The sequence below is a fragment of the Lynx rufus genome, unplaced genomic scaffold (assembly GCF_022079265.1).
Source record: "Lynx rufus isolate CCGP_SWC_20201006 ecotype Redwood Valley unplaced genomic scaffold, mLynRuf1.p SCAF_28, whole genome shotgun sequence".
In the NCBI taxonomy this organism is placed as follows: Eukaryota; Metazoa; Chordata; class Mammalia; order Carnivora; family Felidae; genus Lynx; species Lynx rufus.
This window is the reverse complement of record NW_025814843.1, coordinates 12,161,721-12,178,136: the sequence shown is the minus strand read 5'-3', so window position 1 is coordinate 12,178,136 and position 16,416 is coordinate 12,161,721. Positions and strand designations below refer to the sequence as shown.

The following is a 16,416-nucleotide window of genomic DNA, read 5'->3' as shown; positions in this document are numbered from 1 at the left end:
TGTGGAGGCTTCCTGGGTCTATCGGGTGACAAGTTAGGAGGTGTCCTGGAGCAGTGGGGAAGGGACAGGTTGCAGAGAGAGGGGCGTCCCAGGAATGTGTATAGGGGAACAGTGGGGTGGGTGTCACTGGACTCTGTGTACGTGTGTGTGTGTGTGTGTGTCAGTCACTCGAGGTATCTTGCAACGGGGGGCCGGGGTGGGGGGGGGGGGCGGTCACCTAGTGTTTCCCTAGTGCAGCCCTGAGTCCTAGGCCTTTGGCTTCCGGGGAAAGTGTCGCCACATAGAACTCGCAGGGGCCCCGGCCCCAGCTCTGCGGGCTCCTCCGTTCTGCGGCGGCTGCCCTGGACTGTGGTGACCGTGGTGACAAAAGCCAGCGGGACTGCCTCGCCCCCGTGCCCTCCCGTCTTCGTTGTCGCTCTCGTCTCTGCAGCTGTGGGAACAGGGAATCTTGAACAGCTGCCCTTCTGTTCCTACACGTGTATCTGTCTTGAAGCAAATCCAGTCTACAGACCTTGGGTTTACTCAAAAGCTTAAATTAGGGATTTTTTTTTTTTTAAACCTGGATTTCCCAATTGATTTGCTGTAGGATTCTTTGAGAGCACAAACACACCAGTACGTCTAAAATGAATCGGTTTGTGGAAAATCAGCTTAATTCAACAGACGTTGAGTTCAATTATCTGCTCTGCTCAAAACCCTGTGTTGTGGGGAATCTCAGAGCAGCAGGACCGGGCCCGGCCCCCCGGGAAGCTGGCATAGCTGGAAGGCTGGGGCCTGGCCGTGACGTAGGTCAATAACAGAGACCGGTGTGTGGTCGGCACGCCACGAGGCAGGCGTGATCGGCGTCTGAGGAGGCGGTCCGAGACAGCGGGGTGAGCGCGGCCACGTCCCTACAAATCCTGACAAAACGCTTTCCGGGCTGTCAGCTCACGGGGTGCGTGTGGGGGGTGTGGGGTTGCAGGTTTTGGGGGCCCTTCCGCGCTACTCAGTGGCAGATCCTGGCAGGGATCTCGGTGTTCTGACCCCGAGGCCTCACCCGGAGCCGGTCGGCTCTGCCCTGCCGAGCTAGCCCGGGGAGTGAGCACGCCGCCCTTCGCCGAGTGGCTAGGGTTTGCTCATGCGGACTGTGAGCAGAAGGCTGCCTGGTTCCCGTGGCAGAGCCGTTTCTGGAGTAACGCCTCACTGGTGGCCCTTGAGGTTTGGGCTCGACGGGTAGCCACTCACACGGTGTCCCCCGTTCTCTTGGAAAGGAGGATTCCAAAAGGGAAGACGCTTTTGTGGAGGACCCTGGCCGGTACCTTCCCGGAGCACCCGCTGGTCAGCGCGAGGCTGCCGCGGGCCTCCTCTAGAGTACTGTCCTCTGAGGGTGGCATGGTGTCCCCTCCTTCCGGTGTTTGATCGCCCTTGGTCTGAAAGCAGCCTCCTCCCGTTGCAGGCGATGACCGATGACCGATGACCGTCGGCGGGCTCTCGCCGGCGCTCCGCCCTCTGACGGAACGGGCCGCGGCAGGCCGGCTCCCCGCCGTGCTCATCTAGCCTGGCGTCCCACTGGACGGGAGGAGTGAGCACCCAGCGCCAGACCCAGGTACTTCTGTCGTCTTGTCTTCAGGTTTTTAGCGCGACGCGTTTGGAACAGAAGCTGCAGGAAAAGGACGGCCAACGCCTTTTAAACCACCTTCGAGATCTGACACTTTGAGCGGCGTGTGCTGTTCTGCCCTCCGGTGTTTGGGGAGCCGTTTCAAAGCCAGCTGCGGCCGTCAGCACACTCCACTGCTAAGTATTTTAGAGCACTCCTGCTTACGCACTATCACACCTAAGAAAACGGACAAAGGTGATTCCGTAACATCACTTAATAACCAGTTACCCTCCGGCTTCACCTGGTCGCTACCGAAATACGTTTCCCTCCGACAGTGAACTTAGGAAAATCTTCACACAGCAAAGCCGAGTTCTACAGGGAACGCCCAAGTTCCGTCACTGTCCCACTAGTTTCCTTGCGTGTCTGTTCTCCAGTCTGTCCTCCGCAATCCACTCACCGGCGCGTCGCACGTTCTGAAATGCACAGCGTGAGCTGCAGGCCCGGCGCCGTGCGGAGTCGCCCTCCAGAACTGACTCTTGGAACTTCCTCTCCGAATTTCCGCTTTCCCTCGATGCAAACTTTAGGTCTGAGTTGGATACCTCAGAACGTACACATCTTGTCACGTTTGCTGAGTTTAGACCAACGTGTACACAGGTGTCACTCATGCCTCTGTCAAGATAGAGATCTTTTCCATGGCTCCAGAAAGTTCTCTCACGCCCCTTCCTACCCTTCGCAGGCAGCCATTCTGGTTTTTTCCACCGTGGGTTAATTTTGCCCATTCTAAGTCGAACCGTATCGCGCCTACTCCTTGACGTAAGGCTTCTTTCAGCGGGTGTGACCCTCTCTCTGTCCTTACGTGGGTCGTGGTCTGTTGCTTTGTAACAATCCAACCTCTCGTGTGGGTTTTTACAGATGAAGCTGCCGTGGACATTCTTGTACACGTTTGTAAACATGTTTGCGTTTCTGTGGTGTAAATCCCCGGAGTGAGATCGCTGGGTCACAAGGCAGGGGTGTGTTTAGTTTTCTAACAAACCAGCGGACCTTTCTCCTGGGCTGTGCCGCTTCCTGTCCCTACCGGCGGCGATGGGCACCCTGGCCCCTTCGCCAGCCCGGCGGTGTTTGTGTTCATTAGGGCCATTCTGGTGGGCGTGGCGTAATTGCTCCGTGTGGTTTTCACCCAGAAAAGTTACAGTGACAGTACCCAGAATTCCTGGGTGCCCTGCTCCTACTCCCGGATTCCCCACATGCTAACACTTCTGTTACGTTTTCCCTCCCTCCGTTCTCTGTCTCTCCCTCTCTACACACGCGTGTTGCAGGCACACACATACATGCACACGTGCTCACACATACGCACATACACATCTACACGTGCATGCACACGCATTTTCTAAACTGGCAAAGTACAAGTGGCAGCCGCGATACCTTTTTACCACTAAGGACTTGGTGTGTATTTCCTGAAGACAAGGACTTCTCTTACGTAGTCATAACGTGGTGATGGAAATCAGGAAGCACACGTGAGGACAGTGTGGCCATGTGATGTTCAGGCCGTCCTGAGGTTTTGTGAGTTGGCCCAATGATGTCCTTTACAGTGAAAGCAACCAGGGTCACTAAGCTGCGGGACTCATCATGTTTGCTTAGCTCCTCGGGTCTGAACAGTTTCTGAGACTTTGTATTTCACGACATCAACATTCTTGACAAATGCAAGCCAGTTATTGGGCGACTTTCCATCCGTTTGGGTTTGCCCGACCTTTCTAGTGACCTTCGGGAAAACCCCAATGTGATGCTGAGTCCTCGTGTGTCCCGTTGGGAGGTACGCGTGTCGACCTCGTCAGTCCCCCACCCGGCAGTGTTCACTCCAGCCCCGGGATGAGGGTGACGGTGGCACCCGCCAGGCTTCCCCTGTAAAGTCGCTGGCCCGTTCACCTTCCATAGTCGGGGGTGTCTGACTTTGAGACCTTGTTCACACCCTTTCACCCCTAGACTGATCTCCTAGTTCAGCCTTCATTGGTACTTTTTACCCTGATGGTTGCTACATGGTGACTGACCTCTTGGTATCAGAGCAGATTCATCGAGCCTGGCCGTGTCCGGGAGGGTACTGAGAAGGGCCCTGACCTGGCCAAGTGGGAGCCCCTCCAGGCTGACTCCGCTGCCCCTTCACACGTCTCTGTCGATCTGTGGCCACATTTGGTATAAGAAGGTATTCCGGGGCCAGCATGTTTTTCCTCTGTCCCAGCCCCGGAATTGGCCATCCTCCTCCCTCTGGTGGAGAATGGAAGTTAGAACTAACATGTGGGTACTGAGTAGGCACACTGATTCCCGGGGGCTCTCGTGCGAGGCCGTCCCGGAGGACAGAAGTGGGGACAGGTGTCCGTACCCGTGTGCCTGTGCACTTCTGCGTGGAGATCGACACGGGCGGTGCACCCCGCCTCCCCCGCCCCCCAGCCCGGGCCAGCTCACACGCACGCCGTCCGTGGCAGCCCGGCACCTTCCATTTGTGACTCCTGTCATCAACCCCAGTTATCCACATGTCGTGTCTGCTCGGTCTCAGAACGTGCAGGGATTTCACTGCTGCAATCTCGTCTGTACCTCCCCAGGCAGAGCCCCGCCCTCAAGAGCTCAGCATTGTTTTAACCCGAGGCTGCATAACCTAGTTACTCAGGTTTATTTTTCTTACCCCTCACTCTGTGTGGTTATGTTACTCATTACAGATTCAGTTTGGCGCACGGGTTTCTGTTAGTATTCATTTTCAGGGTTTTCCTTTATTCTTACGGATTTTGTTCCTTCCCTTCCTGCCTCCCTGTCTGCTCCACGTGACACATTAGCGGGGCCCCCCGTGTGCCGACGCCAGAAGGCGTCGGAGAGTGTGATCCCCTCCCGCACCTCCTCCGTCCCGCCCTCCCACACCCCACGCACGTACCTGACCAAGTCAGTCTCTGATGTTCCGTTCCTAGGTTTCTTGGCACAAGTGATCAGACGCACGCGTATCTTGTCATGAGAGATCCGTTCCCCGCTCGAAGGGTAGCAGTCACGGACCGTCTTTGTGCACCGGCCCTTTGCACGGAGCAGGGTGTCTCAGCACCGCCTGCTGGGGTTTAGAGAGGGGTGCACACGGAGGCTCACTCTTTCTTCCTTCTTCCAAGTGCTCCCAGCTGACTCGGCCGCTGTCCTACATGGACCTTCAGGTGGGTTCCGCACTTTGCAGTTACCAGCGGGGACCCCCTGTCACCAGTGTGGTGGCTGCGGGGGGGTGGGGGGGGAACGCCTGTGGGCCTGTCCCCGGGGCCGTGCGGGGACCCCCTGTCACCGGTGTGGTGGCTGCGGGGGGGGTGGGGGGGGAGCGCCTGTGGGCCTGTCCCCGGGGCCGTGCGGGGACCCCCTGTCACCGGTGTGGTGGCTGCGGGGGGGTGGGGGGGGAGCGCCTGTGGGCCTGTCCCCGGGGCTGGGCCCTGCCTACAGCTATACCTGCCACAGCACGGCCTCCCCTCTCCCTTGTTGCAGTCGGCTGCTGGTTCAGTGTGTTTTTAATTTGTGTTTTTATGAGATTGACCAACTTTTCCTATGTTACAGTGTCATGTTTGTATCTTTTTGTATAATTGGTCTGCTCCTGTGTTTTCCCATCTCCTACTGTTGTGATCTTTTTTCACCTCCCTTTTAAACATGTGTTTATATAGGGGACACTTTGTATTTATAAATACTTTTCTTCTAAGATTTCAGCTCTTTGATTTTGGTTATGGTGTTTTAAAATAATTTTTTTTAGTATTTATTTCTCTTTGAGAGAGAGAAAGAGTACGCGTACAGGGGAGGTTCAGAGAGAGAGGGAGACCCAGAATCCGAAGCAGGCTCCAGGCTCCGAGCTGTCAGCACAGAGCCCAACGCGGGGCTCGAACCCACGAACTGGGAGACCGTGACCTGAGCCGAAGTTGGACGCTAACCGACTCAGCCACCCAGGCGCCCCTACGGGGGGTTTATCTGAAAGTGACTCTTTGTCACGTGATCACACGTGTGCACTTTCTTACGAGAGCCCAGAGGCCGTCCCCAGATTAAAGGCATCATGGAGTGTGCACAGACCCTCGGGGCCGTTTGCTGCATGGGGCCTGTGGTTGTGAAATCATTCGTTCCCCTTGACTCAGTAATCCCAGAACAGGTGTTTTGTCGTAGGAAATGCTTTAAAATGAGGGAAAATAAATGCGTGGCGATATTAATGGAAGTAATGTGTCCGTTGGTGGAAAAATGAGAACCGTGTAAATGGTTAATAGGGTTACAGCTCAGCTGAGCATGAAAAGGCCATTCATGGGAGTTTGGAAAGCGCAGCCATGGAAAATAATGAAAACAGTAGGCTACGGAAGTGCCCGTGTTCATTAAGGGAAAGACAAAACAAAACTCACTTGTGTCAGGATTAAAACTGACCAAAACTGAAGCCCTCGTAGGAGGCGTGCAGGGACCGTGGGGACCAGGTGTGCTGAGGTGCAGGGCGGGGTGGCGCGGCCAGCAGGTGGGCGGCTGGGCGTCCACAGCGGCGTCAGCCAGGCTCAGCATGGACGGCGGCACCTCTCCCGGAACCTGGCGCTTGGAGGCGAGGCAGAGACCAGGGCGCGAGGGGCTCTCCGGCCGCCGTTTGGGGCTTTGCCTTTCGGAGGAGGACCCCGCGTGCTGCCGGGCAGCGGCGGGGACACGGGGGAGCCGGGGGCGTGCGAGAGTGGCCGCTTCTGTCCACGCACAAGGAGAATGCATCTCAACAGGGACGCTCGGGTGGGGAGAGCACACCCTCCCACGTGGCGCAGTGTGTTCTCACACGCTCCCACCTTTGTTTGCCTTTTTTTTAAGAACCAGCTGCAGTTTAACAGGAGTGTTCCTGCACATTCCAGCAACTTGGCCGCGCGCTATTCCTGCCCCGACGCGATCAGAATCGAGAAACTGACGCACTCGTCTGGCGAGTCCTACCGTGGCGGGGATCCGGGCTTCAGAGCCGGGCCCGACGTGAGCGGCTCAGCCTCCTTCTCCGTCATCTCCGAGGAGAGGCTCAGCTATGCCGTCCACCTGGCCAAGAGGGACGTGAGGCGCAGGCAGTTCGAACAGCACGTGAGACAGCAGCGTCTCAGAAGCGAGCCCCAAACCTCTCAGAGGTGGGGACACCCCGAGCACAAGGTGCCCGAGCACAGGGAGCAGAGGAAGGAGGCAAGGAGCCGGGAAATGTGTCACTGCAGCCACGAGACGTGCGGGCGGGGAGCTTCCTGCTCGGGTGCGAAGGTTCGCCTGTGTACCCCTCAGCCGGGGCAGCCCCCCGCCCTGGAGCCGGGGCCCCAGCCGCACGCCAGGATGGGTGGCCCGCGGGGCCTGCTGGGGGTGCAGAGACTCCAGGAGGAGCTGACCACTTGCGTCCGTAGGATGGAAGAAGTAATTAAAAGAGGTGAGAGCAACAGGGCTCGTCACTTGGATGGGAGGCCGAGAGCGGGGGGGTGGGGGGGGTAGCACACACTCCCTCGGGACCCCCACCCCCAGGAGCCTGAGCACCGGTGACAAGGCACGCGGACTTTGACCGCGCGTGCGGGAGGGCTTTCTTCCTGGCGACCTTGCCCCGGCCTGGCCTCTGCTCCCGGCAGAGCCCCCCTGGGCCATTCGCTCCTGCAGGTGGCCCCCCGACGCCCCCACCCGCGGTCCTCCGGCTCCTGGATGCAGGCGACCCTTCTTCATCCAGAAGCCCTTCTGGCAAAATTGTTTGTGCTTTGTTGAACAAGGAGCGTGATATGTGCGTATTTCCACAAAGTCTGTTTTAACGTGGCAGTGACGGGGCTGGGGCATGTGGGACGTCTGACCGCTGACCACCGGGCACAAGGGAGGGCGCGTGGTCGTCACAGACCGGTTCCACAGCTGTTCAGTGTTCTCTTCGCCCCGCGTTTGCCCGGGGCGCGAGGGCTAGGGCTGTGCTAGTTGCTCGGACTGCAGGGGCTCGAGGAGCCGGTGCTGGGATCCGCTCGGGGTCCGCTGTGGCCCTGGGCCTTGCAGGTGACTCCGTGCACGTCTTGTGCGCGCGTCAGGAGGGGGGCAAGGTGCCTCTTAGAAAACCAGCCGTGATTGGATGCGCTAGAACAGAGATACGTCGCTGAGGAGGTTGTGGCCAGGAAAAGTGATGCTTGTTTCTGACCTTCCGTGGGGCCAGCTAACGGTGGGGGACGCGGGGGAGTAACAGTTGCAGAATTTACAGGGTCTGAGACAAAACACAGTTGCGTGGGGAAAAGAGTTCCTGCCCGTCCTGGGCCAGAAGGGACATCCCCCTGCGGTCTCCGTGAAGAGCGTGGTACCGGGCGCGGTTCAGACACCCTTGCGCCAGCTCAACAGCGCTCCTGCTGCTCGGGGCTCTGGCGGAGTCCGGGCTGTTGGGGGACAGAGCCACAGGGCCCTGCTCTGATGACACGGCCTGACGCGGGCACTAGAGAGAGCTCCCCAAGCCCCGGGGAGGGACTGAGTCGGGTGTTTGCTCATTTGTTTTTTAGTTCAACATTCCAGGTTGTCGCAAGTCCGTACCTTCTTTGTTTTTTTTGTTTTTTTTGGTTTTTTGGTTTTTTGGGTTTTTTTTAGCATTTATTTATTTTTGAGAGAGAGAGAGAGACAGAAACAGAGCATGAGTGGGTGAGGGGGGCAGAAAGAGAGGGAGACACAGAATCCAAATCAGGCTCCAGGCTCTGAGCTGCCAGCACAGAGCTCGACACGGCTCAAACTCAAGAGCCGTGAGATCATGACCTGAGCCGAAGTCGGACGCTCAACTGACTGAGCCCCCCGGGCACCCCATACCTTCTAAACTATAGCGACAGCGTCACCACAATTGACAGCAAATAGGTACAAAAACCTACAGTGCGTACTTGAATCAGGTGTGTGCACTTGCTTGCGGACTGGGAGCAGCTCGCCCCGTCCGCGGGTCCCTCCAGGGGCTGTGACGCGCCTGGCTGTGCTTCCCAGGTGTGGCCGGACACCGGCTGTTCCGTTAACCCCCCACCCCCCCACCCCCCGCCTGAGCCGGATGCCGTCCCCTACATCCACGGTGCCCGTGCTGCGAGCCCACACGAGACCCAAGCGGTCTGGCTCCCGGGCTCCCGGGAGACAGCGTCTGTATCTACAACTCCCGATTTCAGAGTTTTGCTTTTTTCAAAATGAACGTTTTTCGTCATTTGGCTTTTTGGTGAGTAAGTGTTGAATACTTGAGTTTATAAACTACACTTGGACGAGGAAAACGTTGCTTTTCCGGCTTTGTGTGCTGGAGTTTGTGGAAGAGCTGGTTTTGGATGAACGTATTTGGGAACCGCGTCTAGAGGAAGGGATGCCTGCATGCCCCTCGGAATCTTCCAGAAGCAGAGTCTTTGAGCCCGTGTTTGGAGGACGTGGAGTGCCCGGTGGACCAGGGTGTGCTCCGTGAGCAGCGTGTGAAGGCTGTGGGCAGCCCAGCAGCCTTACTGTGTCGGTGCAAAGATTTCTCTTTTAGATTCAGGATGAGAAAGTGTCAAAGGAATCTTGTCAAGCATATAAATAAGCCGATGAAGGATTTTTGAGAAATTAGAAAGCATTACAGGTTTTGGCTCGATAGGAAGAATTTTAAAGCGGTAAGTGACGCTTCACGGTGGCGTAGACTGTCCACTGGGGTCTGGTTGCGGTTCTTTCCGCGTGGAGGGCCTGTGAGGCCTTCACGCCTCTTCCGTGCGTGAGCTACGCACACACCCGCACGGTCCTCGTTTCTTGGCCGGTGAAAAGTGTTTTATGGGAGCCCCATTTTTTTTTTTTTTTTTTTTAATAAAAGCAGAGGTCTCCAACTGTATCATCTTTGGGAATAATTGAAAATTTTATAAGTTTCCATCTGTAGTGAGTAATCCACTTTCGGGGAAACGATGTTTGCAGATAGAACGGAAGAAGCTTTGGAACCGGATGAGGAGCAGCGAGCCCGCGTCAGGAGGCAGGAACAGGCCGTGCGCTGTGCCCGGATGCTGTACTCCCTGCAGCAGCAGGTGCGGAGGGTGGGGGCGCCGGCCGCCAGGGCCCCACCGTCTCTGGAGCGCTAGCACACCGGGTGGTTTGTGAGGCCGAATCTCCTGGACGTGCGGACACGTGACTCCTTTTCCTTTTGCCACCTGCCTTTACGTGTGTTTGTGTATTACGTGCATATGGCCCAACTCTTTAGCGGTTTTTGGCTTTTTGGGGTCATAGGTTCTTGGGAATCCAGTAAAAGCCCCGAGTCCTTTGCCCGGAAAACAGTGCTTGTACGGCACGTATTTCTGTGGACACAGGCCAGTCAGGTACCCTGGAGCCCCCGTCCCAGCTACAAGCCGCAGCCCGAGAGGAAATCTCGTGTCTGTGATGCACTGCACATGCAGTAACAGTAAACACTGGTTGTCTTTACCCAGTGGTGAGGAATGGGGGCCATGTCGAGGGTCTCGGGATGCTTTTCGTGGCGATAAACAGATAGTCACGTTCTTTATGTTGCAGCTAGATTGTTTTTAAACATCTGTTGTTGTTGTTTTTGTAAATGTTTATTTATTTTTGAGAGAGAGACAGGGTATAAGTGGGGCAGGGGCAGAGACAAGGAGACCCAGAACCCGAAGCAGGCACCAGGCTCCGAGCTGTCAGCCCAGAGCCCGACGCGGGGCTCGAACCCACAAACCGCGAGATCATGACCTGAGCCGAAGTTCTATGTTGTAACCAACTGAGCCACCCGGGCGCCCCATAACATTTATTTATTTTTAAGAGACAGGGCACGAGTGGCAGAGGGAACAGAGAGAGAGGGAGACAGAATCGGAAGCAGGCTCCAGGCTCTGAGCTGTCAGCACAGAGCCCAACGTGGGGCTTGAACCCACGAACGTTGAGATCATGACCTGAACCAAAGTCAGACGCTTGACGGACTGAGCCACCCAGGCGCCCCTTAAATGTCTGTTTTAACTTTGGTGCCTCACTCTTTAATCCACGTTTACTGCATTTCCGGTCACTTAAGTCCCATGTTGGCTTTATTGCTTGAACCAGAAACTGGATGTTTTCATTGAAAGGAAGTGCCCTAGTCTGATTTTGCTCTGTATTCTTCTGGGGTTTGGTTTCAGTCCTGAACCCACACTGCCGCCATAGAGATTGTTCCGGAACACGCATCTGACCCTGTGGGAGCTCTCTGAGGCACAGGGTGGACCCCGTGCTCTGGCGTGGCCCTCCCCCCCTTTCCAGGGCCGCCTCCACCTTCGCTCCTTCACGTTATGTTCCCGCGATGCCGGGGACCTGGGGTGGAAGGTGGGCACTGTGCCGTGTTCACCACCTGGGGCTCCAAGCCGGGGCGCTGCTCCGGGTACGTGAGTGAAGAGCCTTGTGTGAATTCAAGTGCCGTGATTTAAACAGTGGTCGTAGTTGGACAAGACATGCTGTGTCTTCTTTTACCAAAAAGTCGTGTGGAAAGAAACTGAGTTTTCACTTCTCCCCCTTTATGAAACAGGTGAAAGAAATCCAGGAAGAATTGGATAAATTGAGTCCACGTAAGATTAAACATACCGAGAAGGTAGGCTGCGGATTGGTGTGGTTGACCTTCATTCCTTGTAAATGCATCTCCGGTGTTTGGCGGGCACCGTGTAGGGGTGCCCTGTGCCTGCTTGCAGAGCCTTAGTGAGGGCCGAGCAGAGTAAATATTCTGAATTCGGGGTCGCCTTCCAAGGAACAGAGTCTGAAAATAGATTTTTGTTGCTGTTGTTGCTGCTGGTGTAAGAAACTGACAATAGGAAGGAAAAGATCCTTTGCCACGAGAGAAGGTTTCAACGTTTTAATCCCCTTTACCGTGAAGAACTTTCACAACAGAAACAGTTGTCTGTGGAAGGAAGACAGGCCGTAAATGTCGGTGAGGGTGGGTTAATGTTGACAAGTTCTGAGTTTCGAAATAACTTCCCATCTGTCCCCCCTCGCCAGTCGTGGGCGATGTCCCGGCTGGCGGCTGCCCACCGAAGCGCCATCCGGGCCCTGCAGGTGTTTGTGACCCAGTTCGCCGACCGCGGGGAGCGGCCCCTCCCTGCCCGGTGCAGGGAGCTGGGCGGCCTCATTCGCCAGCTCTCCCTCTGCTCCGCCAAGCTGGACGCCGACTCCTCTGTGTCCGAGGTGGTCATAGACATCCTGCGGCAAATCGAGGTATGATGAAGCGGACTCCAGGTTTTGTTCAGAGTGCTTTGCGTCTAAGGGAAGCAATGTTTTCCATCGCCCGGTTTCATTGGGATTCACAGAGACGACCAGACAGACCGGCCGCCTGGCGGTGAAGCCTTGCGGAGGACGGGGGCAGCCCTTCGTTTTTGTTTTGTGGCTTTTACAGTCTGGTCTGTAAAGTTGCATTTCACTTGTTTGAGAACGGGCGGCTCGGTATAGAACACACAGCGACCGTTAACCGGGTCCGTTGATTAACCGGAACGCTCCATTCCCTGACCACACCATCCGGGAAAGAATTTTACTGGCACAGGAAAGGAGAGAGTACAGCAGTCTTCTGTCAGTGCTTGGAGGAGGGCACCAGCGGGCAGCTAGTGGGCAAGAAGAAATTGGCAAGAAAGGTCGATTTGGGGCAAGAAGAGATACTTGTCTATGAGCGCACAGCTTCGAGGCTTGTGGCTGCAGACCTCTGGAAACCACAGCCGGCAGGTGCAAGTCAGGATGGGGTAGGGTCTTGCGTGGTTGCCGGTGACAGTGCCTTCGTCCCCGTGGCCCTCGGAAGCTTGCCGAGTGCCACCACGTGAGCCTGCCACCCGTCCCTGACGCGGCCCGTGGGCTGCAGGGGTTTCCGGAGCGCTGTGTCCTGGTGACAGGTCACCGAGATGCCAGCGGGATCTCACTGCCCCGCACGTCCGCCCACAGACGGAAGGCGAGCTCCGTGTCAGTGTGACCTGGGAGGGAGGGGGCGCTGGAGGGGGAGTTCCGGGTGGGTGACGCCCTCGGTGGCCCTCGTGGCCCCTCTGCCCTGACCGTTGCGGCAGCCGGCGCGGTGCGTGTGGTTTGCAGGTGGTGTAGGGAGAGCTCGCTCTGGGACGGCTCAGACCTGCGGACGGCGTGGCAGGCCACGGGTGCTCTGCCCACTAGAAACATTTGTTGGCCACGCTGATCTGCTCGGAGGACACGTGTTTACAATTCTGGAAAGGGCCTCAAGGGGCTACCCGGTGCTTTCCCCGACTTTGCAGGGGTACCGGAACCTAACCTTTCCTAAACACGATGTCCGCCCACTCCGACTTTGGAATTCCTCGGTAGTGCAGGACGTTCCTTCTGTCTCGTTGAGGAGCCGTGCCGTCCCACGGCCCGCTGCCACCCGGAGGACGTCTCCCTGCCATGCTCACTTGTGCCCGATGCGTCCGGACCGGACGATGGGTGGGGGCACTCAGGAGAGCGTGCGTCTCTTTTAGGAAGGGGGCACAGGCGTCCTCCCTCTGGGGTGGGTGAGTGACCGAGGTCCCTGGGCATGTGGAGTAGTTGATGGAAACATATATAAAATGCGGTTCGTTTGCACGCTGAAAATACTGTTGGAGTGTATGAGATGCTTATTGAGAATTAAAATGCTTGTAAAGCGTTATGTTCTGAAGACTTTGGTTAGTTTCCAAAATGTGGTGATCCTTATTCTTAAGATTTGGTTGCCTTTAAAAGTAGTCACATTCTTTATCTTTTTGCCGTTGGTTTTAGCGAACTAAACGTGTAAAAGAACGTGCAGAATCCTTCTGATTAGACAGATGTCCTCAGTAAAAAAGTTTTCAGATTAAGTTAAACAGCAATTGGACGACCATGAGAGTTGGCCGTTTAACGGCACGTTTATCCGGAGACCTCGCTTTCAGTTTTGTGATCAGCAGTCAGACTTTTGTGAGACACGCTAAGAGAACACTGGTTTCGCGGCAGGCTTTGGAGTCCCTCCTGGAAAAGAAACTGTCACCAAAAAAGGTGAAGAAATGTTTCCCGGAAGTTCAGACCAGGTTTCCCGTTGGTGGCCCCAGGGCCTTGGAGAGATGGCGGAGTTCTTCGCCAAAAGGCGAGAGGAGACCCCTCCTAGCAAAGGAGATCCTTCTGCAGGAAGCGCGACAACCTTCCAGGGCAAACAGGCTTCTTGCTGGTATGTGTCCTGAAATGTTTGTGCGTGTCTGGTCCACAGCAGGTGCACTTGAACCCCCAAAGCCAGTAGCAAGCCAGCCGCATCCTCGGGTGGGAAGCTGGAGGATCCCCCACAGGGGAGGGAGGGTCCCCCGTGGAGGAGGGTCCCCCATTGTGGAGGGTGCCCCGTTGGAGGGAGGGTCCCCATGGAGGAGGGTCCCCCGTTGGAGGGAGGGTCCCCCATGGAGGAGGATCTCCCATTGTGGAGGGTGCCCCTTTGGAGGGAGGGCCCCCCGTGGAGGAGGGTCCCCTGTGGAGGAGGGTCCCCCATTGTGGAGGGTGCTCCGTTGGAGGGAGGGTCCCCATGGAGGAGGGTCCCCCGTTGGAGGGAGGGCCCCCCGTGGAGGAGGGTCCCCCGTTGGAGGGAGGTACAAACTGTGAAATGGTGACCTGAGCTGAAATCAAGAGTTGGTTGCTTAACCGACTGAGCCACCCAGTCGCCCCGTAAATTTTTTAATTTTAAGTAAGTTCCACTACCAATGTGGGGCTTGAACTCAAGACCCTGAGATCAAGAGTCGCATGCTCCACCGACTGAGCCAGCCAGGTGCCCTCCCCTCTTTTTAAATTTAAGTGAAACTTATGTACGTATGTATGTACGTATGTACGTATGATTTACGTATGTATGTATGTATGTATTTATTTATTTATTTAGAAAAAGAGAGTGAGCAGGGGAGGCGCAGAAAGAGAGGGAAAGAGAGAATTCCCAAGGAGGCTCTGCGCTGACAGCCTGGGGCTCGAACTCCCAAACTGTGAGGTCATGACCTGAGCCAAAATCGAGAGTTGGATGCTTAACCAACCGACCCTCCCAGGCGCCCTGAATGTAGATGGTTTTATTTCTTTTCTCCTCACAAGTTGAATGTCATGTGGAGTTCAGACTTGATTCTGTGTCAAATTAGGAGCCAGTGAAAGTTTTGAGAGGTGACACTTAAATATTTACATTTTAGCAAAACCACGTTTGGTAGCCAGGTGGGGTGATCGAGGACAAAGAAGGGGTCGGTCAGGAGCTGGCATTATTATAGTCACAGGAAGGAGCGCACGTGGGAGGTGAGCCTCGGTGTCTCCCCATGTGGGTCCGCGTGGGAGTCAAGGGTGAGGAGTGATCTTGGCAGCAAAACGCCTCTGTGTTTCCGGGCTGGAGGTCTGGAGTTCGTCTGAGGGGACGCTCGCTTGTCACCAACTTGAGTAGCACGTCCGTTTGTCCTTCTGAATTGTCCCTGCAGATAAGTGTCAGCCTGGGGCAGCACCTGCAGCGACCCAGCGGTCCGCGAACGGGAACGGGCTTGGTGTGAGGGGCGCGGACATCCGTCCGAAAGGAGCCCCTCCTGCTCCGGACCACAGCGCGAGCCTCACGGCAGAGCCCGTGGCCGTGGCGAGAGCGGGAGCAGCGGCCTGGAGGCCCGGGGCGGGGAGCATACCGCCCAGGAAGAAGGAGGCACCGGTGGGGCCGCCGCAGGTAGGGACGCTCCCTCCCTTGGCTGCGCGGCCACGGTCACGGGCTGGTCGGCGGTGCCGCCCGAGCCCCTGAGCCCACCGTCTGGGCTGAGCTGACTTTGCTCGGCTCCCAATAGTTTTTCCTTATTTTTTTTAAGAAAAAGATAACAGTTTTTAACGTTGCTGTGACCACCAGACGTTCTCTTTCGTCCTGGTTTGGAGAGGTCGGAACGAATTTGATTCCGAGGTCTTGACTGGGCAGGCTACTTTAACATTCAGTTTTTTCTGCTTCTGCTTTGGAAGTGTGAAATTGGGGGGGCTTGAGATTTGGTTCCTGCCGAAGATAAATATCGATAAATACTAACCACTCGGTATGAAAAGGCGTCCAAGGGTCAGTGCTTTCCAGCAGGTCTTTGGGAGCCAGCTGGCTCGAGGCTGCGTTACGTTTTAAGCTTCTGTTTACAGTGTGGCCAAACCAGCCGGAAGACCGCCTTCCCGCCTAGCCACCCCTCATGTAGTCCCTGCCACTGGATGGGCGAGCGCGGGCTTCCACAGCCGCCCTGCCCTGCGTGTGGTCAGGTGGCCCCAGGCACGGTGACTGATAGACCCTGGCTTGGGTCAGGCCTCGCTCCTTTCCACACAGTCCCGGGGCCGGGGGGGGGGGGGGGGGGGGGGGAGGGGGCGGGGAGGGCAGTCGCTGGGAGGTCAGGACCCAGCCTGCCCGAGGGCAGCCGGCGCTTTAGCCTGGAAAGCGCCTTCTGCTGCTTCTACAGCGGCCCGTCCAGCCTCCTGGAAACACGGGAAAGCAGCTCCCGTTTTATGGGTGAGACACCTAAGACTCAGAGCTTAAGGGTCTTCACCAAGAATACCATGCGGATGATCTCTTCTTTGTGTTTGTTTAATTTGAGAAAAACGTAAACATAAATATATATATGCACTCACATACATATACACATACATACGTGTATATTGTACACATACGCACACGCATGACTCACGCGTATATCACGCACACATAATACACACGTGTATGTTACACACACACGATACGTATGTTTATTATACGGCATACATATACGTGCGTGTATATTAGACTGACACACATGTACACGCACACACACGCATGCATATTATGCACACGTGCAACACGTCTGTACACACACGTACACTATACGTACATGCACGCACACACAAAGGCGGCAAATCCAGGGACTCCATCTGTACACGCACACACATGCACATATACACACACATACGTGTATGTTACACACACACACACACACACATATTAAAAG

The 16,416-nt window shown here is 56.1% G+C and overlaps 1 protein-coding gene across 4 annotated transcripts in view; it reads left to right on the top strand.

The window, feature by feature from the left end:
• The first annotated feature begins 191 nt into the window (after positions 1–191).
• The window catches only part of KIAA0753 (KIAA0753 ortholog), a 35,989-nt gene continuing 19,764 nt past the window's right edge, over positions 192–16,416 (top strand). For 2 of the 4 annotated variants that reach the window (XM_047089900.1, XM_047089903.1), the window contains exons 1-9: positions 192–869; positions 1,433–1,582; positions 4,525–4,755; positions 6,398–6,980; positions 9,458–9,564; positions 11,028–11,090; positions 11,492–11,707; positions 13,442–13,652; positions 14,911–15,143. In XM_047089900.1, the coding sequence (XP_046945856.1) occupies positions 4,744–4,755; positions 6,398–6,980; positions 9,458–9,564; positions 11,028–11,090; positions 11,492–11,707; positions 13,442–13,652; positions 14,911–15,143 (1,425 nt within the window). In that variant the 5' untranslated portion in view covers positions 192–869; positions 1,433–1,582; positions 4,525–4,743. The other 2 variants (XM_047089901.1, XM_047089902.1) reach the window with 2 other exon arrangements.